Here is a 26,678-nt window from a genome sequence, read left to right as displayed (position 1 = left end):
TAGAATTGGTGGCGCAAAAAATAAGCCATCATATGGATTTTTAGGTGTAAATTTGAAAGAGTTATGATTTTTTAAAGGCAAGGAGCAAAAAACGAAAATGCAAAAACGGAAAAACCTCCGGTCCTTAAGGGGTTAATAGTGCCCATATAGGGCCATATGTAAGGCACAGTATTCATTTCTATTTGTATTCTACTTTTATTAACATTCTTATATTTACCAATTGTGTTTTATATATATAATAAATTTCCATTTAAAATATTATATCCATTTCTTTTTTTTTGTTGATACCAGACAGATACCATATAACTCTATTTGAGAGTGAATGTATTGAGGACTGGAAAACTTTTTTCTTTGTTGATTGTATCCCTTATTCCTCTTTTGGGTGAGAGGTATCCAGTTAACCCCGTTCATTATTTCACGGTTGTCTGAGCTACGCATTCTATTGCATTTTTTCTTAGATTTGTAAATTACTTCTATGAAAAAATCTTAATCCTTCCAGTACTTTTTAGGGGCTGTATACTACAGAGGAAATGCTTTTTGGATTTCTCTTCTTTCACAACCACAGTGCTCTCTGCTGACCTCTGCTGTCCATTTTAGGAACTGTCCAGAGCAGCATATGTTTGCTATGGGGATTTTCTCCTGCTCTGGACAGTTCCTAAAATGGACAGCAGAGATCAGCAGAGAGCACTGTGGTCGTGACAGAAGAGAAATACAAAAAGAAAAGCATTTCCTCTGTAGTATATAGCCCCTAAAAAGTACTGGAAGGATTAAGATTTTTTAATAGAAGTGATTTAAAAATCTGTTTAACTTTCTGGCACCAGTTGATTTTTATTTTATTTTTTTAAGATTTCCACAGGAGTACCCCTTCAACCAACTTTTATTATAGTTTCACACTAGATGGATCCTTGAGCCACAATGTAAAAGATTTTCTCTCCTTTACCCATTATTTTTTAATGGAGAAACTGCAGATGAATCCCCCCCCCCCCCCTTCCCATCTTCAATGAGGGTTTCGCACTAGATGGATTTTTGAGCCACTAAGTAAAAAATTCCTCTCCTTTCCCCTTTAGATTTTAATTTCTCTCAATCACCAAGTGCAAAACTGCAGTTGCATCCCCCTCCTCCTTTCCCCTTCCCCATCTTCAGTGATGGTTTCGCACATAAATTTTTTCAGCCACTTTGTAAAAAATAAAGAAATTCTCTCCGTTCCCCATCTTTCCCCCCTTCCTCTTCACCATCTTGTATTATTGTTTCACACTAGATGGATCTTTCAGCCGCTAAGGGATTTTCTCTTCTTTCCCCATCTTTTTTTTCTCTAAATGAGAAACTGCAGTTGCATCTCCCTCCCCCTCTTCAGCCTCCTCAAAGATGGTTTCACGCTAGATGAAATTTTTAAGCCAAAATTTCCTCTCAGTCCTCTACAAACCGCAGCTCATATCTCATCTCCCTGGACCTCTATGAATTTAGTTTTGGGTAAAGATCAATTTTAAATGGTATTTTGCCCCTAGACATCTTATGTCCTATCTAAAGAACAATATCACTGAAACACTAGTTGAAACTTAAAGGGGTACTCCGGTGGAAAACTTTTTTTTTTTTAATCAACTGGTGCCAGAAAGATAAACAGATTTGTAAATCACTTCTATTAACAAAATCTTAATCCTTCCAGAACTTATTAGTTGCTGAATACTACAGAGGAAATTCTTTTCTTTTTGGAACACAGAGCTCTCTGCTGACATCACGAGCACAGTGCTCTCTGCGGACATCTCTGTCCATTTTAGGAACTGTCCAGAGCATCATATGTTTTCTATGGGGATTTTCTCCTACTCTGGACAGTTCCTAAAATGGACAGAGATGTCAGCAGAGAGCACTGTGCTCATGATATCAGCAGAGAGCTCTGTGTTCCAAAAAGAAAAGAATTTCCTCTGTAGTATTTAATTTAATATTTAATAGAAGTAATTTACAAATCTGTTTAACTTTCTGGCACCAGTTGATTTAAAAAAAAAAAAAAAAAAGTTTTCCACCGGAGTACCCCTTTAACTTTGAATTATAATATTCTTAAAATATCAACCCCAAAAAGAAAATTACAGGTAATTAAATCACTATGGGTTCACTAATAATTAGACCAATAATTTGTTGTAATCTGTCTTTGCCCAGTTGGTTAATACATATATACATCAGATCCTCATTATAAATGACCAATGTATCCAATGCTGTCCCTATACTAAGGGATCAGACACAAAACCCCTGTCCCAACGCGTTTCACCCGGGTGGTGCCGGGATCCTCAGGGGACGACTGGGACTAGCACAGAAAAAGAAAACTAAGAATCCAGATAAAAGAATCACACTGACCTCAACTATAGTTGTAAACACAATAGGGACAGGTCCTAAGTAATAGCATGTCCAATGCAAATAGACTCAGGTCAGGACAAGATAACACTGACCTCAACAATGCTATGGATGAAACACATAGTTAGGACTAGCCCAATACAACTGAAACAAAGTCAGCATAATGATACACCTCTGCCCCCAATGGGGTGACTCACGATACCTTCCTGTGCCTGCAAAGTTTGTTCAATCCATAGACATGAATGGAGGGGGCGTGGCGTGACATCACACCCACACCCGCCCGAAGCCGGTGTTCTAAGCACGGCCGGACCCCCAGCAATCCGACATCTTATCCCCTATCTTTTGGATAGGGGATAAAATGTCTAGTGGCAGAATACCCCTTTAAAGGGGCTTGACTAGATGGGTCAAATAGGTGTGGCTTCCTATGTGTGGGTCTTACTTGCCAGATTTTATTTAAAGGGGTTATCCAGGAAAAAACTTTTATATATATATATATATATATATATATATATATGAACTGGCTCCAGAAAGTTAAACAGATTTGTAAATTACTTCTATTAAAATGTTTTAATCCTGTTTTAATCCTGTCTAAGTGCTCTCTGATGACGTGTCTCGGGAACAGCCCAGTTTAGAAGAGGTTTGCTATCGGGATTTGCTTCTAAACTGGGCTGTTCCCGAGAAAGGTGTCATCAGAGAGGACTTAGACAGAAAAGAACAAACTTATCTTCAGAAGCTCATAAGTACTGAAAGGATTAAGATTTTTTTAATAGAAGTTATTTACAAATCTGTTTAACTTTTTGGAGCCAGTTGATATATATATATATATATATATATATATATATATATATATATAAAAAATTCCTGGATAACCCCTTTAATTTTTGACCTGTTTGTCAGAACTATGGGAAGCACCAGAGTTTTTTTTTGGTCACCTACTCACCGTGGGCATCTCTGTAATAGGCATGTGTAACACTTCGGAATCGCTCCTGTCCGGCAGTGTCCCAGATCTTGAAGAAAGAAAAGCCAAGTGATAATATATTTATGGAGCGTGAAAATCACAGTCACTGCATTACAGAACGCTAAAGTACATTAAACGGGTGAAAACATTAAAGAAACACCGTGTTCTTACCTGCAGCTTGACTTTAACACCATCCACATTCAACACTTTGTTCTGTAATACAAGATAAAAGCATAATTATGTATTTACCTACAAAGCACAGAAGAAGAAAAAAAATTGCGCTGCTGAAATAAGTTATTTTTTTCTTTGAGAAGTTTTTCTCTCATACCAGACTGTATAAAAAGTATTCCCTATAGGTAATTACAACTAAACACAGTACAATAAGGCACATGTAATAGGGTACATAGAAATAGGTACAGCTGTGCTTAGATTATAGGGACTGTTACCCAGAAAATGGCCCCTCTTCCCTTTCCCTCCGTTATATTCATGTCCATTTATTATACCAAATATATATCTGAATACTGCCATATTATACTAAATAATATATAATACCCTCCTGGAGAAAATGTAAACACATATATATGGATTCCGACAAATGGGCACTCTCTTTAAAGGGGTACTCTCCTGGAATTTTTTTTATTTTTTTTATATCAACTGGTGCCAGAAAGCTAAACAGATTTGTAAATGACTTCTATTTAAAAATCTTAATCCTTCCAGTACTTATCAGCCGCTGTATGCTCCACAGGAAATTCTTTTATATTTGAATTTCCTTTCTGTCTGACCACAGTGCTCTCTGCTGACACCTCTATCCATTTTAGGAACTGTCCAGAGTAGGAGCAAATCCCATAGCACAAATCTCTCCTGCTCTGAACAGTTCTTAAAATGGACAGAGGTGTCAGCAGGGAGCACTGTGGTCAGACAGAAAAGGAAATTCAAAAGGAAAAGAACTTCCTGTGAATCATACAGCAGCTGATAAGTACTGGAAGGATTAAGATTTTTAAATAGAAGTAATTTACAAATCTGTTTAACTTTCTGGCACCAGTTGATTAAAAAAAAAATGTTTTCCAGGGGAGTACCCCTTTAAAACTAATTTTTGCTAGTGCACTCCCTATGGTAAATAAAAAATCTTTATAATGTACTTTGTTTAAAAAAAATGAAGTTTTCTATGTTTTATTTGTGTCTCCCTACTTGTCCAGAGCACATGTGTGAGGGAGGAAGTTCTCCCCTGTATGGCTTCAGATGATGTCACGCCTGCTGGGAAACGCCCCTTTCCAGTCTGTGAATCTGACTGAGACTGAGCAGAAAATACAGAACAATATCAAGGTAGAAAACTAAAAAATAATTAAAAAAAAAATAAAGGCAGGGGGTGGTTTATCATGATGGGGGCAGTGAACTGTGAGGATCATAACATTTAACAAGATCATCAGAGATACCCTTTAAAGCACAGTCCAATGTTGGTCTGGTAACAGGAATCGTGTTTAAATCTCTGAGCAATTTTGTAGCCCGAGACTTAAGTGATCAGCATACGGAGTTGCCGGAAATTCCATGCAAGTCTATGGGACTTCTGTCAAGCCTGTAACCTGGTTGCTTTAGCAGCAGACAAGCCTTGGGCTACTAAATTGTCGGGAGATTTTAACACATATCCTGCCTCTGAACCAACATTGGAGATGCGCTTTAAAACTCTGTACCAAGATGCATGAGCTCTAATAGCAGGAATTAGTTACTTATAGGATTTCCTAACAAATGTTTTTCCTGTGCTCAGAAGAGTTAATGTTCTCATCCTATTGCAGCTCGGGTGTGGCTTTAAAACCCTAGCTCTGCTGCACTCTGGTGGCTGGTGATTGAACTACTCTGACTATGTTTTATCATGCACCTTAGATATAGTGCTACTCTGTCCATGTCTGTTTAATCATGCACCTTGTATTTATATTGTGATATTTCTGAGTTTTTAACCATGGTTATTAGTCTTGTTTATTGTAGATTTTAGTCTGAATTACAATTGTCTGTTTTTAGGATTATTGTATGTCCGTTCGGCTTGTGCCGTGCAGTGTTCCTTCACGTTGTGGAGTTTGGTTTTCGTGTATCCGTTTTTATATAGTTCTTGATTGCTAATCTTTAGAGTTTATAGTACATGCACTGATCATAAAGAGTACAAGACCTCTGATCTAGTGTTTCGTCTGTGCTTTACCATTGGTCTATAGTGTCCTCTGTACTTCATCACTGATCTGTGTCCTTTGAACTATTATCTGCTTCTGTTAGTTATCTGAGTCCAGTGTGAACAGTGTTTTATGTTCCTGATCAGTTTGGTGTTTAGCATTCAGTTCTTCTGTTCATCCCCTGCATTTCATGGTTTCTGCTGTGTACTTATTCCATGCCTTGTCTTGTTCATTTATTCATATCTGCTGTTTATCTGGATTCTGGTTTCTGAACTGCTTGTTAGTACACTATATTGTGCCCTGTTTGTGTATTTATATTCTGTCTGGTTGTTGATAGTTTTCCTGTTATATCTGTCTTTGGCTGTGTTCATTATTATTTGTTTTACACCCAATTCACTTTAGCGCAGGAAGGGACCGGCACCATGCTTGTCGATCCGCCATTTAGGGCGGATGGGCAAGTAGGCAGGCAGAGTGTTATTAGGAATAGCTTAGGGCTCACTCTCCCTGTCCAACCCCCTGTTTCATGACAGTATTGTCCAATAATAATGTGAAGTTTCATCGTCTCTCCAGTTTCAATATGACAAATTTTCTGTTTATTGTATAAGACCTAGATTGTCCTACTCAGAGCCCTGGCTTCTACCTCTTCAAACTCTTATGAGATGAAACACCAATTGTGAATCAAGTCTCAAGTCACCCACCAGTGTCCGACCCTTCAGGCTTTATCAAGCGGCTACAACCATTTTCATCAATCCAGTCAAAAAGTTCTATCAAGGCTGGGGCTACACTGGCTACATCTGCCATGCAACAGCAAAAATAGCTGAGCCGCAGAGAAGTCACATTTGACAGTGGTCAATGCGGACAGTGATGGGCGACTTACATTCAGATTTTTAATTTTGCTGTTCTGTTATGTTGCATCTCACGTCATTAGACATGATGTTGACATAGAAATCTCAATGTCACGCAACCAAAGTCACCATGTAGCCCTAGGCTACTACTTGCTACTGTGGTGGCCACTTGTGGGTCAAAACACGACCTCATTCACTTCCCTAAGTTATGATGCAACACAAACACTGCAACAAAGCGTGTTTTTTTGTTTTTTTTTTGGCAGTGCATTGCAGTTCTGTGTAGCCCAAATTTAAATGCCCATGGTCATGGAATGAGGTACTCAAGAAAAAGAAGGTGTCTGCATACTCTGGGCTATAACACACACATATATCTATATATATGATATACTTATAGTAAGCGTCACGCAAAGCAGACAAATAGAACCAAGGCCTCGAAAGGGGATGGGTCATACTACACCCGGCACCTGGGTTCACCAGTGGGTTCAACTGTGCTCCCTAATGCAGCTCTGATCATATAGATGCCCTAATTTCGCTCAGCCTAAACATAGCGTTCTGTATAATTGTTTGCGTATTCTCCCGGCGAAGCAGCGTTTACACGGTATATGAGTTGTAATTGCAGGGGTGGAACATCACACTCAGCCGAAGAGTATCAACACAATATACAAGCCTGAGAGGTGATTAAGCCAATTCCCAAGTAAGTCTGGGTCTTCTGCAACTTGGATTGCTCATTTTCCAATTAGCCTTAATACGCACCTCATTAGACGTGACCTTAGCTCAGAAGTCTATCATTCTCCGACAGCTACAACGCCGGATCGTATCGTACAGGAGACACTAGACTCAGCTGCAAGGCACCTGCCGTAAGAACTGAATGTTGGGGCTGCAAGAATTTAGAACTTCTGCACCGTAGTTCAATTTCTGAGTGATTTCTGTGCAGATTTATTCCACAGTGTGCAAAACAGATTTCTAAATATCTCATTCACAACACTGGTACCGTAATACACTGCAGATTTCCCACACACATGCATCTGCTGCAGTATTCGATCCATGTGAAAGTATCCTAAATGCTTATGCACACTACGATTGGATGATGGATACCCCAAGACTTCCATAACAGTTCCCTACAGATAGGCTTTTGGCTTGGCTGAAATCCCAGTCATGTTCCAAGGAACATTTGGGACCCATTTAAACTATGGAAATTCTGAAGGGACATTCCATGTGCAGCTGGAGCCGCAGTATTCAATCGGTGGAATCCACTGGAAAATGCATTGCTGTCAATAACGAATACATTTCCGTAGTGTAAATGGGCCCTAAATGCTCCTTGGATCACGACTGGGGATAACAGCCAAGCCAAAAACCCATCTGTGGACTGCTGTTTTGGGGTACTTGGGGTATCCATCATCCAAAGTGATATGGGGACTATAGACCAGTGGTCTACAAACTGTGGACCTCAAGGTGTTGGAAAACTACAACTACCAGCATGCCCGTACAGCCGCTGCCGTCAATAAGGATGGCGATGTCCAAGCGCCCGTAGTGCGGATTACCATTACAGCCCCTGAAGGGGTTACCCACATAACTAAGTAGCTCTTGTTATTGGGGAATTAAGGAGAACTGGGTGACAACCCTGGTGATAGTTGTTATATGGGCCATTTGGTTGTCACCAGTCTCCTCAGAAACAAAAACTATTTGGAACTTATGACAATTTGGAACAATATAACATAAGACAAAAACACTCATTGTCTGTCAGTGTCATAAAGGGCTCGAACACCCCCAACTTGGGCTCCTGACCTGCCCTTTCCTTGGTTGCCACTGTTCCGAGCCCGGGGATGCACGTTCTGCATTCTGCAATATATTGCCTCATTTGTCATGTCGGGACGAAAGGCCGCACTCAGCAAAAGTAACGTGGCACCGATCCTATTATCAGAGCCAGGCCAATTGTAAGACACAGAGCTGCCATAGACTCTAAACAATGCCTCTTAAAGGGGAACTATAATGGAACGTGACTTATTACTACAAGTCCAGAGTAATAAATGAGGCAAAACACGAGTCTAACCATGACTTACTTGTTAAGCTTTATGGCTGTCTGGGGACACTGCTCTAAATGGCATTTTATTTATAAATGGTAATACTCATCTGTCCACTGGGGGCACTGTTTTACTGTGTTGGTGTATGATACAAATATATACACACTAATAGAAAGTAAACCAATTGCTATACTTGCTATCCAGTGGTAGTTACAATATGAATTCGTTCCAAGAAGGCCGTTGTATCTTGAGTCCATTGTTCATTCTTTCTGCGGACACGGACTTCGGAATTTCTGCTCCAGAAAATTCTGGCCAGAGATTCCGCTGACTCTGCTGCAGCGGAATCTCCATGCAGAATTAAAACGCGGAATTCCATGCAGAAATTCGGACGTGTAACCATAGCCTTAGACAGTTTGAAGCTGGGAACATCCCTTTAAAGAGAACCTGTCATCAAACCATATTTTCTAAACTAACTCAGATTATATTCTCTAACGACTCCTAACACCCCTCCTGCCCTTACATTTTTTTCCAAGCTTTAAAAAGCTCTGCATCATCCTATTTCCCTTGCTCACATTGTGTAAGCTCCCGGCAGCAGAAAGTGGGTGTTCCCCAGCAGGCGGGACAATCCCAACACATCTGCAACTGAGGAAGGGTGGTACAACACCCGAAACGCGTCTTGCTTTTGATGTAGCCTGTAAATTTTATATATATATATATATATATATTTTTTTTGTTTATTCAATAAACAAGTTTTATTGTTACTTAGAGGATTCCCCTCACTTTTATTTGTTCCTCTGGAGATAGCGCCTAGCGGGGATAGTTTTTTCTACCTCATCTCTCTGCACAATCCCCAGAAGGGGCCTCGCCATGCCCTGCACACACTTCCTGAGTTTGGTCTCCTGCCAGACCCGGAGGAGACCAAACTAACTGTTTGACTTGCGCGGGGAACAGAACAGAGCCACCTAAAGGCCGTTTTTTCAATCACATTAAAAACGGTTGAGAATTCTAACAGCAAGTAAATAGCAAAGTGTCTTATAATTACATAAGGAACAATATATTAAAAGTTTAGTTTGGTGACAGGTTCTCTTTAAGGCAGTGGTCTCAAACTGTGGCTCCCCGGATGTTGCAAAACGACAATTCCCAGCATGCCCGGACAGCCAACGGCTGTCCGGGCAAGCTGGGAGTTGAAGTTTTGCAACATTTGAAGGGCCACAGTTTGAGATCACTGCTTTAAAGGGGTACTCTGCCGAAAAATGGAGGGGCTTGATGAATTGGTTGCGGACCTTGGTCAAAAAACATGTTATCCCCTATCCAAAGGATAGAAGATAAGATGTCTGATCGCAGGGCTTCCGGCGGTGGGGACCCCCGCAATCTCCGATGCAGTACCCTAGTCATCCGTGCAGGGAACGAACTCCGCTCTGTGTTGGATTACTGGCGACTACAGCCGACGCGCCCCCTCCATTCATGTCTATGGGAGGAGGCATGACGGCTAGTATGTAGCTAGCACGCCTCCTCCTATAGACATGAATGGAGGGGGTGAGGCGTGTGATGTCAAGCTTCCGTGTTCAGGACGCCGCTGCTGCTGGCCCAAAGATCGGGGGGGGGGACCCCCACGATGAAACATCTTATCCCCTATACTTTGGATAGGGGATAAGATGTTTTTCGGCAGAGTACGCCTTTAAGGAAAGATCCTCAACCCATTCATCAAGCCCCACCAACAGTCCAGAATCTAAATTTCAATGGTGTAAATTACTTCTATTAAAAAATCTTAATCCTTCCAGTACTTATCAGCTGATGTATGCTCCACAGGAAGTTCTTTTCTTTTTGAATTTCTTTTCTGTCTGACCACAGTGCTCTCTGCTGACACCTCTGTCCATGTCAGGAACTGTCCGGAATAGAAGAAAATCCCCATAGGAAACCTCTCCTGCTCTGGACAGTTCCTGACACGGACAGAGGTGTCAGCAGAGAGCACTGTGGTCAAAAAGAAAGGAAATTCAAAAAGAAAAGAACTTCCTCTGTAGTATACAACAGCTGATAAGTACTGGAAGGATTAAGGTTTTTAAATAGAAGTAATTTACTAATCTGTTTAACTTTCTGGCACCACTTGACTTAAAAAAAAGGTTTCCAGGGGAATACCCCTTTAAAGGATTAGAAAACCATGGTTGCCCCTTTTTTTTTTAAAACAGCCCCGCGCCATTCCATAGGTTGTTCCTGGTATTGCAGCTCAGCGCTATTTAAGGGATATATTTTTTTTTTAAATCAACTGGTGCCAGAAAGTTAAACAGATTTGTAAATTATTTCTAGAAAAAAAATCTTAATTCTTCCAGTACTTATTAGTTGCTGAATACTACAGAGGAAATTCTTATCTTTTTTGGAACACAGTGCTCTCTGTTGACATCACGAGCACAGTGGTCTCTGCTGACATCACAAGCACAGAGCTCTCTACTGACATCTCTGTCCATTTTAGGAACTGTCCAGAGCAGCATATGTTTGCTATGGGAATCTTCTCCTATTACGGACAGTTCTTAAAATGGACAGAGATGTCAGCAGAGAGCACTGTGCTCGTGATGTCAACAGAGAGCACTGTGTTCCAGAAAGATAAGAATTTCCTCTGTAGTATTCAGCAGCTAATAAGTACTGGAAGGATTAAGATTTTTTTATAGAAGTAATTTACAAATCTGTTTAACTTTCTGGCACCAGTTGATTTAAAAAAAAAAAAAAGTTTTCCACCAGAGTACCCCTATAATGTAAGCAGAGACTCTGCACTTGTCTTATTTACCGAGCACAACATTTCATACATTTATATTGGCTGTGAAGTGTGCTCCCTATAGGTCGTCAATCTTCTTCTCTATCCAACCTATTTATCCGAAGTGGGATATTCTTAGAATAGTACAGTAAAGCTCAGCGGGCCCCTGTAAATCTGTACTGTAGCCAGGGGGTAAAGTAGCAGCAATCACGGCTTATAAGCCAGTAGGACACAAGAATTAAGTTGTATAAATGTGAAGGAGGCCGAGTAACAAGAATCAGCACGAAACACAAAATGTGAGGGGAAAAAAAGCAATGAGACGACTAAATCCGCTTGATCTGTTTATCAGCTAAACCATTATTATAGATTAAGCTGCCAGGGAAACACAAGAGCCGCGTTACGAAATGGCAGCTGTATAGCCATCAATCAGCGCATAAAACGCTCCGGCTAAGCAGTTGTCAGTCAATTACGGATCAGACGCGTTCGCGGCCCGGAAACTTCTCCGTCTATTAATTGATGGTTATTCCACAGGGACAGAGGACAAGACCAATCTGTAATGGGGACGTATTACTGAAACACGAGCCGTGACAATATCAACAGAGTGGCTCAAATGACCAGCGATGGATTCCATACCTGGAATTTAGTATGAACATCCATAATAAAAATCCAAAAGTTCACAGCACTGGTAAAACCATTCATTTACTGAAGATCCATTAAAATCGGTAGGATAAAAAAAAGGGGCAAACCGGCATGTTCGAGGTAAAAACCTCCCCCTCTAGAGGGAGAGGTTTTTACCTCGAACATGCCAGTTTGCCCCTTTTTTGTATCCAGTCGATTTTAAAGGGGTACTCCACCCCTAGACATCTTATCCCCTATCGAAAGGATAGGGGATAAGATGTCAGATCGCGGGGGTCCCGCCGCTGGGGACCCCCGGGATCTCGGCTGCAGCACCCACCTGTTACGGCTTTCGGCAGCGCTGGAGGCTCTCATCCTAACGCCTCACGACAACGGTGATGGGAGATCGTGACATCACGACTCCACCCCCGTGTGACATCACACCCCGCCCCCTCAATGCAAGTCTATGGGAGGGGGCATGACGGCTGTCGCGCCACCTCCCATAGACTTGCATTGAGGGGCGGGGCATGACGTCACACGGGGCGGAGTCATGACATCACGATCTCACATCACCGAGGTCGGGAGCCGAAGCATCCAGCGTTTCCGGAAGCCGCAACAGGTGGGTGCTGCAGCCAAGATCCCTGGAGTCCCCAGCGGCGGGACCCCCGCGATCTGACATCTTATCCCCTATCCTTTCGATAGGGGATAAGATGTCTAGGGGCGGAGTACCCCTTTAATGGATCTTCAATAAATGAATGGTTTTACCAGTGCTGTGAACTTTTGGATTTTTATTCTGGAGACAGTGAAGGAGGACAATCTTCACTTTGTCATGGATGTTGGCAACCCTAGTGTGCCATCCCATGGAGAAGACATGTTCCCCATATGCTCCCTTCTCCATAGGGATAGGCCAATTTCATGGCGCAGAAGTCAAGATTTATAGATAGTAATTCCAACCCAGCAATCGATACAGTAGGCGACACCTAGCTTACTACCAAATGTTGACAAATGGGTCTAGAAATTGCCCACCTAATAACTGAAGGACAACCTAGGCCAAGGCTTAGGTTCTTTAAGGGGTACTCTAGTGGAAAACAATTTTTTATCTAATTTAATTTTTTCAAATCAACTGGTTACCAAAAGTTAAACAGATTTGTAAATTACTTCTATTAAAAAATCTTAAAGGGAATGTGTCACCATTTTATTTTTTAATAAATAAAATGATTCTATCAAGATAAAGCATTTCATTTATGTATTTCATTTTAGGACAATGTAGTTTTAATGTTTTCTATCAATAAAGTGTGTACTGTGGGCTGCCATTACTGTAGCCTCTTTGTGGGGTGTCACTTCTCAACACCTACACAGTTGCTTTATGGCAGGCATAGGGAATAAGAAAGTTAAGACTGAGAGTGTCTCATAGAAAAGCATGGGCTGCTTACTGCTCATGTGCATATCACAGACTAGGTGAAATGAAAGGGGAAGGCAGCACCATATTCTTGAAGTCCCTGAGGAGCAGTGACCTATCAAGAGACATATAGTTTGTTCTTTACCACTCTTCAGACACCAACAATATGGTGAGAGTGGAATTGAAAATACAACAAAAACCCCTCCCCCTCTCCTTTTGCACATAGACAAAGGAGGAAGGTAGATGGACGAGGTCTAATTTGCAGCAGCCAGACAAGTTTCTTCTTGCTTTCGTAAACATTGATTATATTCATGGTTGAACAGCATAAAAATCTTTTACAGATACCACTCACAGCACACCACCTAGCTAATGATACACAGCAAAATGGATGCATTTTGAGTGCATGCGCGCTCTTGATGGTGATCAAGAGCGTGCATGCGCTCGAAACGCGTCCATTTTGCTGTGTATCACTGGCTAGGTGGTGTGCTGTAAGTGCTATCTGCAAAAGATTTTTATGCTGTTCAACCATGAATATAATCGATGTTTATTGGAATTGCTGGATCCACTTCGAATTCTTTCATGTACTACGTATCAAGCTGGGCCAGGCTGAGGACCCGTGCAAAACCAATGGGAGGTGAGCTAAAGATTTTCTTTTTGTCTTCTTGCTTTCACCAGATTCCTCATATTAGCTCCCTCTGCTGGTCAGCAGTGGGAGATATGACAAGTTATTATTTATTTTTTCATATTTTGTGACAAGTAGTATTTTTTTTTATATTTCCACCAAAAAAAAATCACATTTGGTGACACATTCCTTTTAATCCTTCCAGTACTTATCAGCTACTGTATGCTCCAGAGGGAGTTGAGCTTTTCTGTCTGACCACAGTGCTCTCTACTGACCATATCAGGAACTGTCCAGAGTAGGAACAAATCCCCATATCAAACCTCTCCTGCTCTGGACAGTTCCAGACATGGACAGAGGTGTCAGCAGAGAGCACTGTGGTCAGACTGGAAAGAACTACACAACTAAGGGTCATAATGGTCACCTTAGACAATGGCAAGTGTACCTACTATAATCTCTAGAACTAGGATGTCGGCATCTCTCAGGAGTAATGACGGCCTTAAAATTTTAGCTGGATTGTTAGAGTGGCCCTTCACTTCCATCATTGTTGGCCACGCAGAAGACAAGGATCAAGAAGACAAGGATCCAGAAGACAAGGATCCTGTCAGAGTGACACCTCCCCCCCCCCCCCCATCTCCAATCTACTAACTCAGACATGAGTTAGCGACATGGGTTTTCTAACCAGAACATCCCTCTTTAAGTAATCTTAAACATGTCTATGCTTCCATAGCTAGTGGTTGAAACTAGGGATATCTTGTAACCAACAATTACCCATATTGCTATGGTTTCCACTTTGTCCGCTCACTTAGATGCTGTGAACATCCTGTGGGCACTCTCTTTAAAAAATGTTTTTGCTTTTGCACTCCTTATGGTAAATAAAAAATCTTTCTAATGTACTTGTTTTAAAAAACTGCCACTAGGTGTCTCCCTACTAGTCCAGAGCATACTTCCCCCCATCTCTTGCACAGACTTTGGACTCCTGCTGGCCTGGCAGAAGTCCAAAATCAGGAAATGCAGTCTAGAGTGCTGAGGGGGGGGGGGGTGCAGCCTTATCCAATCATAGCTCATCTCCCACTGAACTGCTCTGGGCTGTGTGTAGCAGAGTGAGGGAGGAAGTTCTCCCCTGTATGGCTTCAGATGATGTCACGCCTGCTGGGGAACGCCCCTTCCCAGTCTGTGAATCTGACTGAGACTGAGCAGAAAATTCAGAACAATATCAAGGTAGAAAACTAAAAAATAATAAAAATAAAGGCAGGGGGTGGTTTATCATGATGGGGGGCAGTGACCTGGGAGGTTTATAACATTTAACAAGATCATGAGAGGGACTCTTTAAAGGGGTTCTCCACTGCCCTGCCTTCCGGAGCTCCGCTCGCAGCATCCGGAAGTTTATTACTCCGAACGCTGTGTGCGGGCTTTCGTGTTCGAGGCCGCCCCCTCGTGACGTCACGCCCGCCCCCTCAACGAAAGTCTATGGGAAGGGGGCGCGACCACTGTCACGCCCCCTTCCCATAGACTTTCGTTGAGGGGGCGGGCGTGATGTCACTAGGGGGCGGGCGTGACGTCACGAGGGGGTGGCCTTGAACACGGAAGCCCGCACACAGCGTTCGGAGTAATAAACTTCTGGACGCTGGGAGCGGAGCTCCGGAAGGCAGGGCAGTGGAGAACCCCTTTAAAGAGTCCCTCTCATGAAAGCTTCCTGGCACAATCCTATGTTGCAGATGTGCTAAGATGTTGCTACGGTGAAAATTGAGCACAGTTGTCAAACGTTTGACAAGTTACGGTGCCCGCTGAAGGCCGGCATTTGTTTTCATGCTAAGCTACATGAAAGGCTGTGGAGAGACATGACTGGGACCCCGGCCAGGGAGATTTCCCTGCCAATATCCCAGTACAAATCATTAAGTCTAAATGATTGTATTCATTACGGACGCCTCCTCCTTTGTATTTCCACATGTCGGGAACTTAGGCCTCTCAACACTTTCCAATGGTCAGCAGCAAGACCCCCAGATAAGGGTTGCCACCTTGCCGGTATTTTGGCCGCCCTGCCGGTATTTATCCAACCAATCCTCCAACTATCGGATTGTTGCACCATAGACTATACCAGTGTTTCCCAACCAGAGCGCCTCCAGCTGTTGCAAAACGACAACTCCCAGCATGCCCGGACAGCCAACGGCATGCTGGGAGTTGTTGTTTTGCAACAGCTGGAGGCACCCCTGGTTGAGAAATACTGACCTATACTATATAATACTATATAGTCCAACATGCTGGGAGTTGTTGTTTTGCAACAGCTGGAGGCACCCCTGGTTGAGAAATACTGACCTATACTATATAATACTATATAGTCCAACATGCTGGGAGTTGTAGTTTTGCAACAGCTGGAGGCACCCCTGGTTGAGAAATACTGACCTATACTATATACTACTATATAGTCCAACATGCTGGGAGTTGTAGTTTTGCAACAGCTGGAGGCACCCCTGGTTGGGAAACACTGACCTATTCTATATAGTCCAACATGCCGGGAGTTGTAGTTTTGCAACAGCTGGAGGCACACCTGGTTGGGAAACACTGGCCTATACTATATACTACTATATAGTACAACATGCTGGGAGTTGTAGTTTTGCAACAGCTGGAGGCACCCCTGGTTGGGAAACACTGGCCTTTACTATATACTACTATATAGTCCAACATGCTGGGAGTTTTAGTTTTTGTTTGGGGCAGCTGCTGAGCCACAGGTTGTATCAGGGCATGCTGGGAGTTGTAGTTAGTAGTTAATAAAAAAAAGCAATAAAAAATGGTACTGTTATAAACTACAGATCGGGGCTCAAAAAACTAGCCCTCATACAGACCTGTATAAGGAGAAATAAAAAAGTTATAGGGGTCAGAATAGGACAAAATCCATCCCCGCATATGTCTATCCTGTGATGTCACGCATATATAATTAATTATGCAAATTAGAATGGCTGGTATTTTTTTCGCAACAAACCCTACCCCAGATAGTTCTCATTCCAGGCTTATAGCCATTGCTCCGCCATCCGTTTAGAAAGCCCCGGGAACAGAGCGATGGTGATGGTGGAAGTCTATATTGGGTTGTATGCAGGAGGGAAGGAGGAGGGGGACTTATCGACCGACACAGCAACTTGACACTCCACAGAACTGACAGCGAGCGAAATGAAATGGACATGTGCATTATTGTGAAAGGCGGAAGATGGGGCTGAGGAACTAGAAAAGCTCTTAGGTTCTGATGTTCCTATGCACAGATACTGAGGAGAGTCGTGATAAATCATCTCCAAGGTTAAAGGGGTACTCCGGTGAAAAACAATTTTTTTTTAATCAACTGGTGCCAGAAAGTTAAACAGATTTGCACTTCTATTTGAAAACATTAATCCTTCCAGTACTTATCAGCTGCTGTATGCTCCACAGGAAGTTTTCTTTTCTTTTTGAATTTCCTTTCTGTCTGACCACAGTGCTCTCTGCTGACACCTCTGTCCATGTCAGGAACTGTCAAGAGCAGCATATGTTTGCTATGGGGATTTGCTCCTGCTCTGGACAGTTCCTGACATGGACAGAGGTGTCAGCAGAGAGCATTGTGGTCAGACAGAACATGTAATACCTCCGTGTACTGTAGGGGGCGCTACCAGACACCAGTCAGTGCATGCACTTCAGTAATACAGGTAAAGAGTACAGAACATGTAATACCTCCCTGTACTGTAGGGGACGCTACTAGACACCAGTCAGTGCATACACTTCAGTAATAAAGGTAAAGAGTAGTACAGAACATGTAATAACTCCGTGTACTGTAGGTGGCGCTACCAGACACCAGTCAGTGCAGGCAATTCAGTAATACAGGTAAAGAGTACAGAACATGTAATACCTCCCTGTACTGTAGGGGGCGCTACTAGACACCAGTCAGTGCGTACACTTCAGTAATACAGGTAAAGAGTACAGAACATGTAATACCTCCCTGTACTGTAGGGGACGCTACCAGACACCAGTCAGTGTATACACTTCAGTAATACAGGTAAAGAGTAGTACAGAACATGTAATACCTCCCTGTACTGTAGGGGGCGCTACCAGACACCAGTCAGTGCATACACTTCAGTAATACAGGTAAAGAGTAGTACAGAACATGTAATATATCCCTGTACTGTAGGGGGCGCTACCAGACACCAGTCAGTGCATACACTTCAGTAATACAGGTAAAGAGTAGTACAGAACATGTAATACCTTCCTGTACTGTAGGGGGCGCTACCAGACACCAGTCAGTGCAGGCAATTCAATAATACAGGGGTATTACCAGTGAATGCTTATTCTGATTAGTCGGTTCTTCCGGCCATTGACACGTTTCACAGATCTGGACTGTCTGTACATTGTATGGTGAGTCTGGTTTACAGTTACAATGGTCCAGAAAAATATTGTAAGTTGAGGGATCACTGTATATCTAGTGGGACATTTAGGGAAGAATGAGATGTGTTTACAGCATGCTGACAGAGGAGCAGACAGGGAATGTATAGCAGGTGCTGCAACCTCATTGATGTGCAATAGTCTGCTGGGAAATGAAATGTTTTGCAAAAACACTGGGTGGAAAACTGGCATGAGTACTGTAGGAGGAAGTTAGAAAAGTGTGACGAAGAGCTGAGAGAAAGCTATGCATTCTAGGAATTGTAGTACTGAGCAACTACTGCTCAACTAGAAAGCAAAACCAGGAAGCACCGGACTGAAAACCTGAAAAGAAATGAAGTAGTTTCAGAACTGGGGCAGACAGGTAAGCAATGCTATAGGTTTCTGCAGCATTTTTTTTTTTTTTTAACATGATGTCGGAGTTCTCCTTTAGGTTAAAGGACTTGACACCTAGAAACAATGCCCTTCTTGTTCATGTTTTTGTGTCTAGCATTGCAGTATATCTTTAAAGGGTTGTCCCTTGTTATATTCCAGGACAATTCCTCTAAAGTGAACCTTCTCCATTCAACAAAATCATTGTTTTTAGCCACTCTCCTTGTTAGGCCGGGTTCACACCACGTTTTTGCAATACAGTTCCCGTATCAGGTTTTTGATTAAAAAAAATTCCTCAAAATCTGACTATACTGTATCAAAACGTGTGTACGAATTTTAATCCGTATACGGTTTGAAAAATGATGTCCGGATGCATCCGTTTTTAAGAAAAAAAAAACTTATATGTTTTTAACTTTTCACTCCACTATGAATAAAGTTTCACTTGTTTGATTGAAATCCCAAGAAAAAAACTGTGCAAAGTCAAAAACCGTATGGTGAAAACCGGATGGAACCGTACACACATACAGTTCTGTACGGTTCCCATTGACTTCCATGTTTAAAAAAAAACTTATATGTTTCAATACGGTTTTTCACCCGGACCAAAAACCATGGTAGGCTACGGTTTTGGGTACAGGAAAAAAACTGACAAAACCGTACAGGATGCAAAACAGACACAACCTGATGCATCTTTTGGCATACGGTTTTCAATGGAGAGTCAATGCATACGGTTTTCAATACGGTTCCGTACAGTTTTCAAATTGAAAATGTATACGGGAACTGTACTGCAAAAACGTGGTGTGAACCCGGCCTTAGAAGGATCCCTTAACAATCGGCATGCTGAGATCCCTAGAGATTAGCTCCTATCTGTGAGGAAACCTGGCTGCAAGTCTTCAGTTTGCCTGCAGTGCCGTCACAGGAGAAAAAAGGTATTACACGTTATCCTTTGAAATGAATGGGCCGCCTGTAATAGAAGACAGGACAGGTCCTCCGGAGAAAAAGACACTCTTTATAACCGCTCTCCACTCTAGTAAAGGGTCCTGAACAGAGGAGCTCCTTCTATTAAAGGGGTACCCCGCCGCTAGACATCTTATCCCCTATTCAAAGTATGGTAGATAACATGTCTGATCGTGGGGGTCCTGTCGCTGGGGGCCGGCGGCAGTGGGAGTGGCGTCACGCCACTCTTGTGGGAGTCCTGAATGAATGTTGGGGGCCGATGGCAATGGTCGTGACATCACACCACGCCCCCTCCATGCATGTCTATGGGAGGGGGCGTGGCAGACGCCACGCCCCCTCCCATAGACATGCATGGAGGGGGCGTGGTGTGACGTCACGACCACTGCCACTGGAACCCAGCGTTTGTTCAGAACGCCAGGTGCTGCGGAGATCGCGGGGGTCCCAGCGACGGGACCCCGCGATCAGACATCTTATCCCCTATCCTTTGGATAGGGGATGAGATGTCAAGTGGCGGAGTACCCCTTTAAATTAGTTTGTTTTCTAAGCCCTCGATTAAAGTTGGGGGACCATTCTTAGAGTATACCATCATAAACAAGAATACTATTACTACAATACTCCAATACATTTTTTATGATAACATATTAGGGGGGGGAGGGGGTTCAATTTAGGCGATTTCTTTAGTTTTTAAGCCGGTGACACCTGTTATTATTCCCTCCAGCAGTTAAGTGGTTACAGCTACGATAGTGCCAGAAGGAGCTGGCAGGGAGCCGGATCTTCTCCGTAGCATATGCAAGTGTCTTGTTAACCAGATTTATCCATGGAGCCCTGCACACCTGCACTACTTCAGGAATCAGCCGCGACGCTATATTTAATCTCGCGCACCGTACAGCTTAATTAAGCAGGGTCTGAATACCATCAACAATTTAAAGGACAGGGGCACCTATTGCTTGGATGTTATAGATGGGGCTTTTGAGAGAAGTCCCTATCCCCCCCCCCCCCCCATGAGCGCCTTTGCTTACATCAGCATTTCAAAACCAAGGTGCCTCCAGCTGTTGCAAAAATACAACTCCCAGCATGCCATGGCTCCTTCAAACAGCTCACTGGAGAGGTTTCTGGAATCGGACCCCTGCCGATCTAATATTTATGGTCTGTCTGAAGGATGGAAGGTTATGTCCACATTTGTAACCATTTTAAACAACTCTGTATAGTCAGTACACAGCTTATATGGAAATCTATGAGTTTCTATGGCTACAGACTACAAACAAACCCTTTGTAGTCTGATCCTGGAGTCAAGTTTTACCACAATTCTGTCGTGGAAATTCAATCTGTTCATTCTTTCAGCAGAATCCGCTCAGATATGCATAGAAGTCAATTTCAAAGGCACCTGTCCAAACCTTCTCAGTGTTTTACAGTTACCCTCCAGCTCTATCTGTATACTGCTGCTGTTATCTCTATGGGATCAGGATATATAGTGGTTATACGCCTACCCTCCAGCTTTATCTGTATACTGCTGCCAGTATTTCTATGAAATCAGAATATATAGTAGTTACACACCTACCATCCAGCTCTATCTGTAAACTGCTGCTATGTCTATGGGATCAGGATATATAGTGGTTATACGCCTACCCTCCAGCTTTATCTGTTTACTGCTGCCGATATTTCTATGAAATCAAAATATATAGTAGTTACACACCTACCATCCAGCTCTATCTGTATACTGCTGCTATCTCTATAGGATCCAAATATATAGTAGTTAAACACCCTCCTTTAAACTCTATCTGTATACTGCTGCTATCTCTATGGAATCAGGATATCTACTATATATCCTGATTCCATAGAGATATATATCCTGATCCCATAGAGATAACAGCAGCAGTATACGGATAGAGCTGGAGGGAAAGAGTTTAATTACTATATATTCTGATCCAATAGAGATAGCAGCAGTATACAGATAGAGCTGGAGGGAAGATGTATAACTACTATGTATACACCTACCATCCAGCTCTATTTGTACACTGCTGCTATATCTATGGGATCAGGATATATAGTAGCCATACACATTCCCTCTAGCTCTATCTGTATACTGCTGCTATCTCTATAGGAACAAAATATATAGTAGTTGAACACCCTCCTTCAAGCTTTATCTGTATACTGCTTCTTTCTCTATGGAATCAGGATATATAGTAGTTATACGTCTCCCCTCCAGCTCTATCTGTATACTGCTGCTATCTCTATTGGATCAGAATATATAGTAGTTAAACAACTCCCCTCCAGCCCTATCTGTATACTGCTGCTGTTATCTCTATGGAATCCGGATATATCGTAGTTATACGCCTACCCTCTAGCTTTATCTGTATACTGCTGCCGGGATTTCTAAGGAATCAGGATATATATAGCAGTTATACACCTACCATCCAGCTCTATCTGTATACTGCTGCTATCTCTATAGGATCAGAATATATAGAAGTTGAACACCCTCCTTCAAGCTCTATCTGTATACTGCTGCCATCTCTATGGAATCAGGATATATAGTAGTTCTACATCTCCCCTCCAGCTCTATCTGTATACTGCTGCTATCTCTATTGGATCAGAATATATAGCAGTTAAACACCTTCCCTCAGGCTCTGTTCACACATCTTTGCCATCACTTTCCCATGCAAAAAAGGGTGCCTCTAAAATGTACCGCTATTGAGCAAATCACGGTAAAACCGACAAAATAATTTCAGTGATGAAACAGAATCAATATGGCTAAAAACCCACACCTGCCACATCTGCTAAAACAAGTAAGAGCACAAGGCATACACAAGATCCTTTACATTAATCTCTACTAATAGCCTATGCATATATATATATATATATATTTATTTTTATATATATATATATATATATATATATATATATATATATGTTTAAATATGAGGAAAAAAAAGACACCCGGAGTGCTTCTTTAATACAGACCCTCTTTTAGTTCTCCTTTATGTCTGGCCTTTATGTAATAGGCAGTTACATCTTGTATTGCACAAATAAACCCCATAAATCCCCATATAGTAAGGGTATGGCGGCGGCTTCACACGGTCTCTTATTACTTCATATGTTCATGTCCCAGGGGCCCCTGTGATAACACTGCTGGTAAAGTGTTTATCTTTGCGCAGGTGATGTGTTATCATAGTTCACTCTTCTCCCTAGGGAATATGAATAATTTACAGGAAAACAATATTACACAAAGGCGCAAAAAAAACGGTACGTTCCCTATAATACCGAGTACTTCGCTAACTGGTATCGTAAGGATGGCACTTCGCCCCCCTGAGAGCAACTCACATCTACGAATGTATCGTTGTGTCTGCTTCGTGTCAGTGAATGGGAATGATTAAAGTCAATGCCCGAGCCCTTTCCCCCCCCCCCCCCCATTAAAAACACGTGCACGCTCGACTGAGCCAAGCATGCATGTGTAGGGGGGAAAAGTAAGGAGGAATGACTGCCACGTGAGTGCTGGTTTACCCGTTATCTAGGATAGTGGTCTCCAAATGGAGGCCCTCCAGATGTTGCAAAACTACAACACCCAGCATGCCCGGACAGCCAACGGCTGTCCGGGCATGCTGGTTGTTGTAGTTTTGCAACAGCTGGGGGTCCGCAGTTTAAAGACCACTGATCTAGGGTGTGTGGGCAGCTTTAGTCAAACCATAAGAAACTGATTTTTGCAGAGGCGTAACTTGTACCTTCTGGGCCGCAGTGCGAACTGTGTAACAGGGCCCCATGTCTGCCATGTGCCATTTATAATAATGGAGTTCTTGGGGCCCTGTTACAACTGCTACTGCTGCAGCCTCCTAGAGTTACGTCCCTGCTAGGAGATGTCAGCTGGAAAAATCACCTCCATGTGGGGGAGATGAGATGATTCTCTGCTACTATGGTGGGACAGCACCTGCTACTCTCCTACATTCCAGGCCGTACTTGATGTGACACATTGCAACCAATTGCAGCAGTGTGAACGGGGCTCAGGTTTTCAGTCTCCTTTAAAATTCAGTTTCCATTCACTGACAGCAAGTAGAGATTTTGAAAATGGTCGCAGAGCTTCCATCACGCAGAGCTTTGCTTACATAAAATTGAGACACCCCTTTTAGGTCTGTGTCAGACATTAAGGGGTAAATATATCACAAGCGCCGATTTTTACGCAATGCGAAACCTGCGCATGTGTATGGTTTTCACAGTTGCTGCGCAAAATGTATTTTGTTGGGCACGACACTTAATAAACAAATTTGCGCAAATGACCGGAAGCCCCCTGGATAAAAATAAAAATAAAGCGCAATAAAAATAAAAAAATAAAAAACTCTCATACATTCTATACCATCTATGGTAGACGGTCAATGGTGGAGATTTGCGCCAAAAAAATGTACGCGAGTGTGAGTAATTCAGCGCACCAACCAGTGCATCTAACCATGGCCCCTGGAAGCGAACATGAGAAATGACGAAGTCAACGCACACAACATAAAAAATAGCGCAAAAATTGATAATTATGGCGCAAAATAAAAAGAACGTGTCACAAGCCAGCCCTGATAAGATCTTCATTGCTTTATTACGGACAGGTAAAATGGCAAAAAAAATTACTTGAAAAATTCACATAAAATCCAAAGACTTGAAAAACATGATATGGTTGACGCGTTTCGGATCAGCGGATCCTTTAACGAAAGCATCAGCTGACTAGTTTGTCAATGCCGGTCTGTGGAAATATTGTTCTTTTCCGTTTTCATATTATAAAACTGTATACGATTTCCATATACATATAAGGGCCTGTACAAATATAAGGGCACCCTAAGGGCCCATTCCTGGACGTCCTACGGCAGCACAGAATGGGTTAAGTTCGTCCTCCCGAACTTGTCAGAAGAGGTAATCAGCATATAATTAAACAAATTAACATAATTAACAACCCCTCCCACCAGGTATAAGTAGGTACATAGGAACTCAGACCACAGAGTTTTTTTCTTCTGATCTTAGAAGGGGTAATGTTTGGACGGGGTTTTTAATTTATTCCCTGTCTCATTTTGTTTCTTTCAGAGTTAGTATGAAATCCTGGGAGGTACTGTGAAGTCCTCTGCAACAGGCCGATTTATTAGACACTGTGAAGTCTCTATTTTTTTATCTCAAGGGCTACTGTGAAGTGCCCTTTTTTTGTGGACAGCAGGGTTGGAGCGAGATCGCTGATGTTATGGCCCTTCCCTCCTCCAGAAGATCCACGGTGGACGATGGGGTCATGGAATGATTTGCTGGTTACTCACGTTTATCTGCATCCCTAGCTGGAGCAGGATACGGTACAAGGTCCGCCAGCCGGTGAGTCAGCGCTACTCGCGTAGCTTTACTTCCGGCGGCGTTCCACGTGCAGTTGTTTACTGCACACGCAGACCGGAAGTACGTCACATTCAAGCAAGGGGCGGTACGGGCGGTGATTCGCGCCAGAAACCCTTCATAAACTGCTCCCGGCCCGTCCCTGCTGCCGCATACACTGTACTCGGGGCAGCAGGGCTATTGGAGCTTAAAAGTAAGTGCTTGTTTGTAGGTGTGATTAATATTTATGCTGGGCAGATTATTGGGACTACTGTGAAGTGTCCTATTGCGCCTCCTTCTAGGAATACTGTGGGATACCAGGTTACTGTGAAGTACCTAGGTTTTTTGCCTGTTTTTTCCGCTGCCTGTCTTTCCAACATTCAATATGTGCGCTTTATGTGTCAAGTGATCATCTCACTTATAATTTATTATTTGACCTCTTTTTTTCCTCAGATGTCTGAGGATTCTCACACAAGGGTCAAAAAGTCAAGAAAGACGAAACACCGACTGTGTGTATCATGTTCCCAGCCTTTGGCAGACGATATAGAAGGAGACACTTGTGGCATGTGTTCCCCACAACAACATCCAGTTCAAGAGGAAACATTTGGTGACGAGGCTTCTTTATTTTTTTCTTGGTTTAAGAAACGTATTTCTGCCATATTACCCGAGGAAGGTTCCTGTGCAAAAAAACGCAAAATTCAACACAGAACGACCTCTCCTCCTGACTCGGAGGATTCCGGTCCAGGCTCCTCTATTGAATCACAAGATTCTCCGGAAGATTACTATATTTTCCACAAAGACGACATGCATACCCTGATAAAATCAGTGAAGCATGTACTAGAAACAGACCGATCCACTGAAGATAAGCCTCCCAGGGAAAGTCTATATTACTTTCCAGCTTCTAAAGATAGGGTGTTACCCTCTCATCCAGCCATTACTAAATGGTTCAGGTCCAACTGGGATAAGCCTGAAAAGAGAGTGGACGTCGGTTCCAGATTTAGGTCTATATACAAATTGTCTTCTGAGGCTACAGGTTCTTGGTTCAATCCACCTAAAGTGGATTTATCAGTAGCCAAGCTTGTTAAAAAATCGTATTTTCCTTCCGAAGAGTCATCGGTGTTATCCAACCCCATGGACAGAAAGGCGGAGTCTCTATCTAAAAAAGCGTTCTCCACAGGAGCAGCGATTTCAAAGGTAGCGATGGCCTCTGTTCCAGTGGCTAGAGCCCTTCGTGTTTGGATAAGTCAATTATCCAGAGACCTGAGTGATGGAGTTTCCAGGGAGGACATCATCAAGAGAATCCCTGTTATGAAATCCGCGGCAGAATTTCTGTGCGATGCTCCATTGGATACAATGCGATTATCAGCTCAGAACATGGCGGAATCTAACTCCATTAGGAGAGCGCTATGGATCAAGAATTGGAGTAAAGGAGATGTAGCAGCAAAGAATAATCTCTGCTCCCTTCCATTCTCTCCAGAGTCTCTTTTCGGACCTAGTCTGAAAAGCATTCTCAAAGATATGAACGATGAGAATGACGCATTTCCAGGTACATCTAAGAAGGAAGCATCAAAGGATCGCCCGAAATGGAGAAGATCACCCAAGTTCCAAAGGAGGAATTTTCAGTCGGGCCAATATAACAAGCCTAGATTTAATCGGCAGAGGAAGAACACAGGCTTTAATCCTGCATCTAAGAACAAGCCACCAACCAAAAAGAAGGATTTATGACGCCAGTTTAGTACCCCTAAAAGTTGGTGGAAGATTAGAAGCATTTTTTCCTGCCTGGGCACAGACGACGGAGGACAAGTGGGTACTCTCAGTAGTAGAGAAAGGATATCGTCTCGAGCTTCTCAGTGCTCCTCAGGAGATGTATTTTGTCAACTCGAACCAGGACCAGAACGTACTGTCTCTGGTCAAGGATTTTCTGGAGAAGAATGCTGTC

At 42.7% G+C, this 26,678-nt stretch overlaps 1 protein-coding gene across 2 annotated transcripts in view; it reads right to left on the bottom strand.

The window, feature by feature from the left end:
• Positions 1-26,678, bottom strand: part of RAB26 (RAB26, member RAS oncogene family) — a 303,737-nt gene that overhangs the window by 68,718 nt on the left and 208,341 nt on the right. For both annotated transcript variants that reach the window (XM_056537152.1, XM_056537153.1), the window contains exons 3-4: positions 3,473-3,514; positions 3,284-3,350 (exon numbers count right to left, since the gene is read on the bottom strand). In XM_056537152.1, coding sequence (XP_056393127.1) covers positions 3,284-3,350; positions 3,473-3,514 — 109 coding nt within the window. The remainder of the gene's footprint in view (positions 1-3,283; positions 3,351-3,472; positions 3,515-26,678) is intronic.

Source organism: Hyla sarda, chromosome 8 (genome assembly GCF_029499605.1).
Source record: "Hyla sarda isolate aHylSar1 chromosome 8, aHylSar1.hap1, whole genome shotgun sequence".
Classification (NCBI taxonomy): Eukaryota; Metazoa; Chordata; class Amphibia; order Anura; family Hylidae; genus Hyla; species Hyla sarda.
This window is presented reverse-complemented; position numbering and strand designations above follow the sequence as displayed.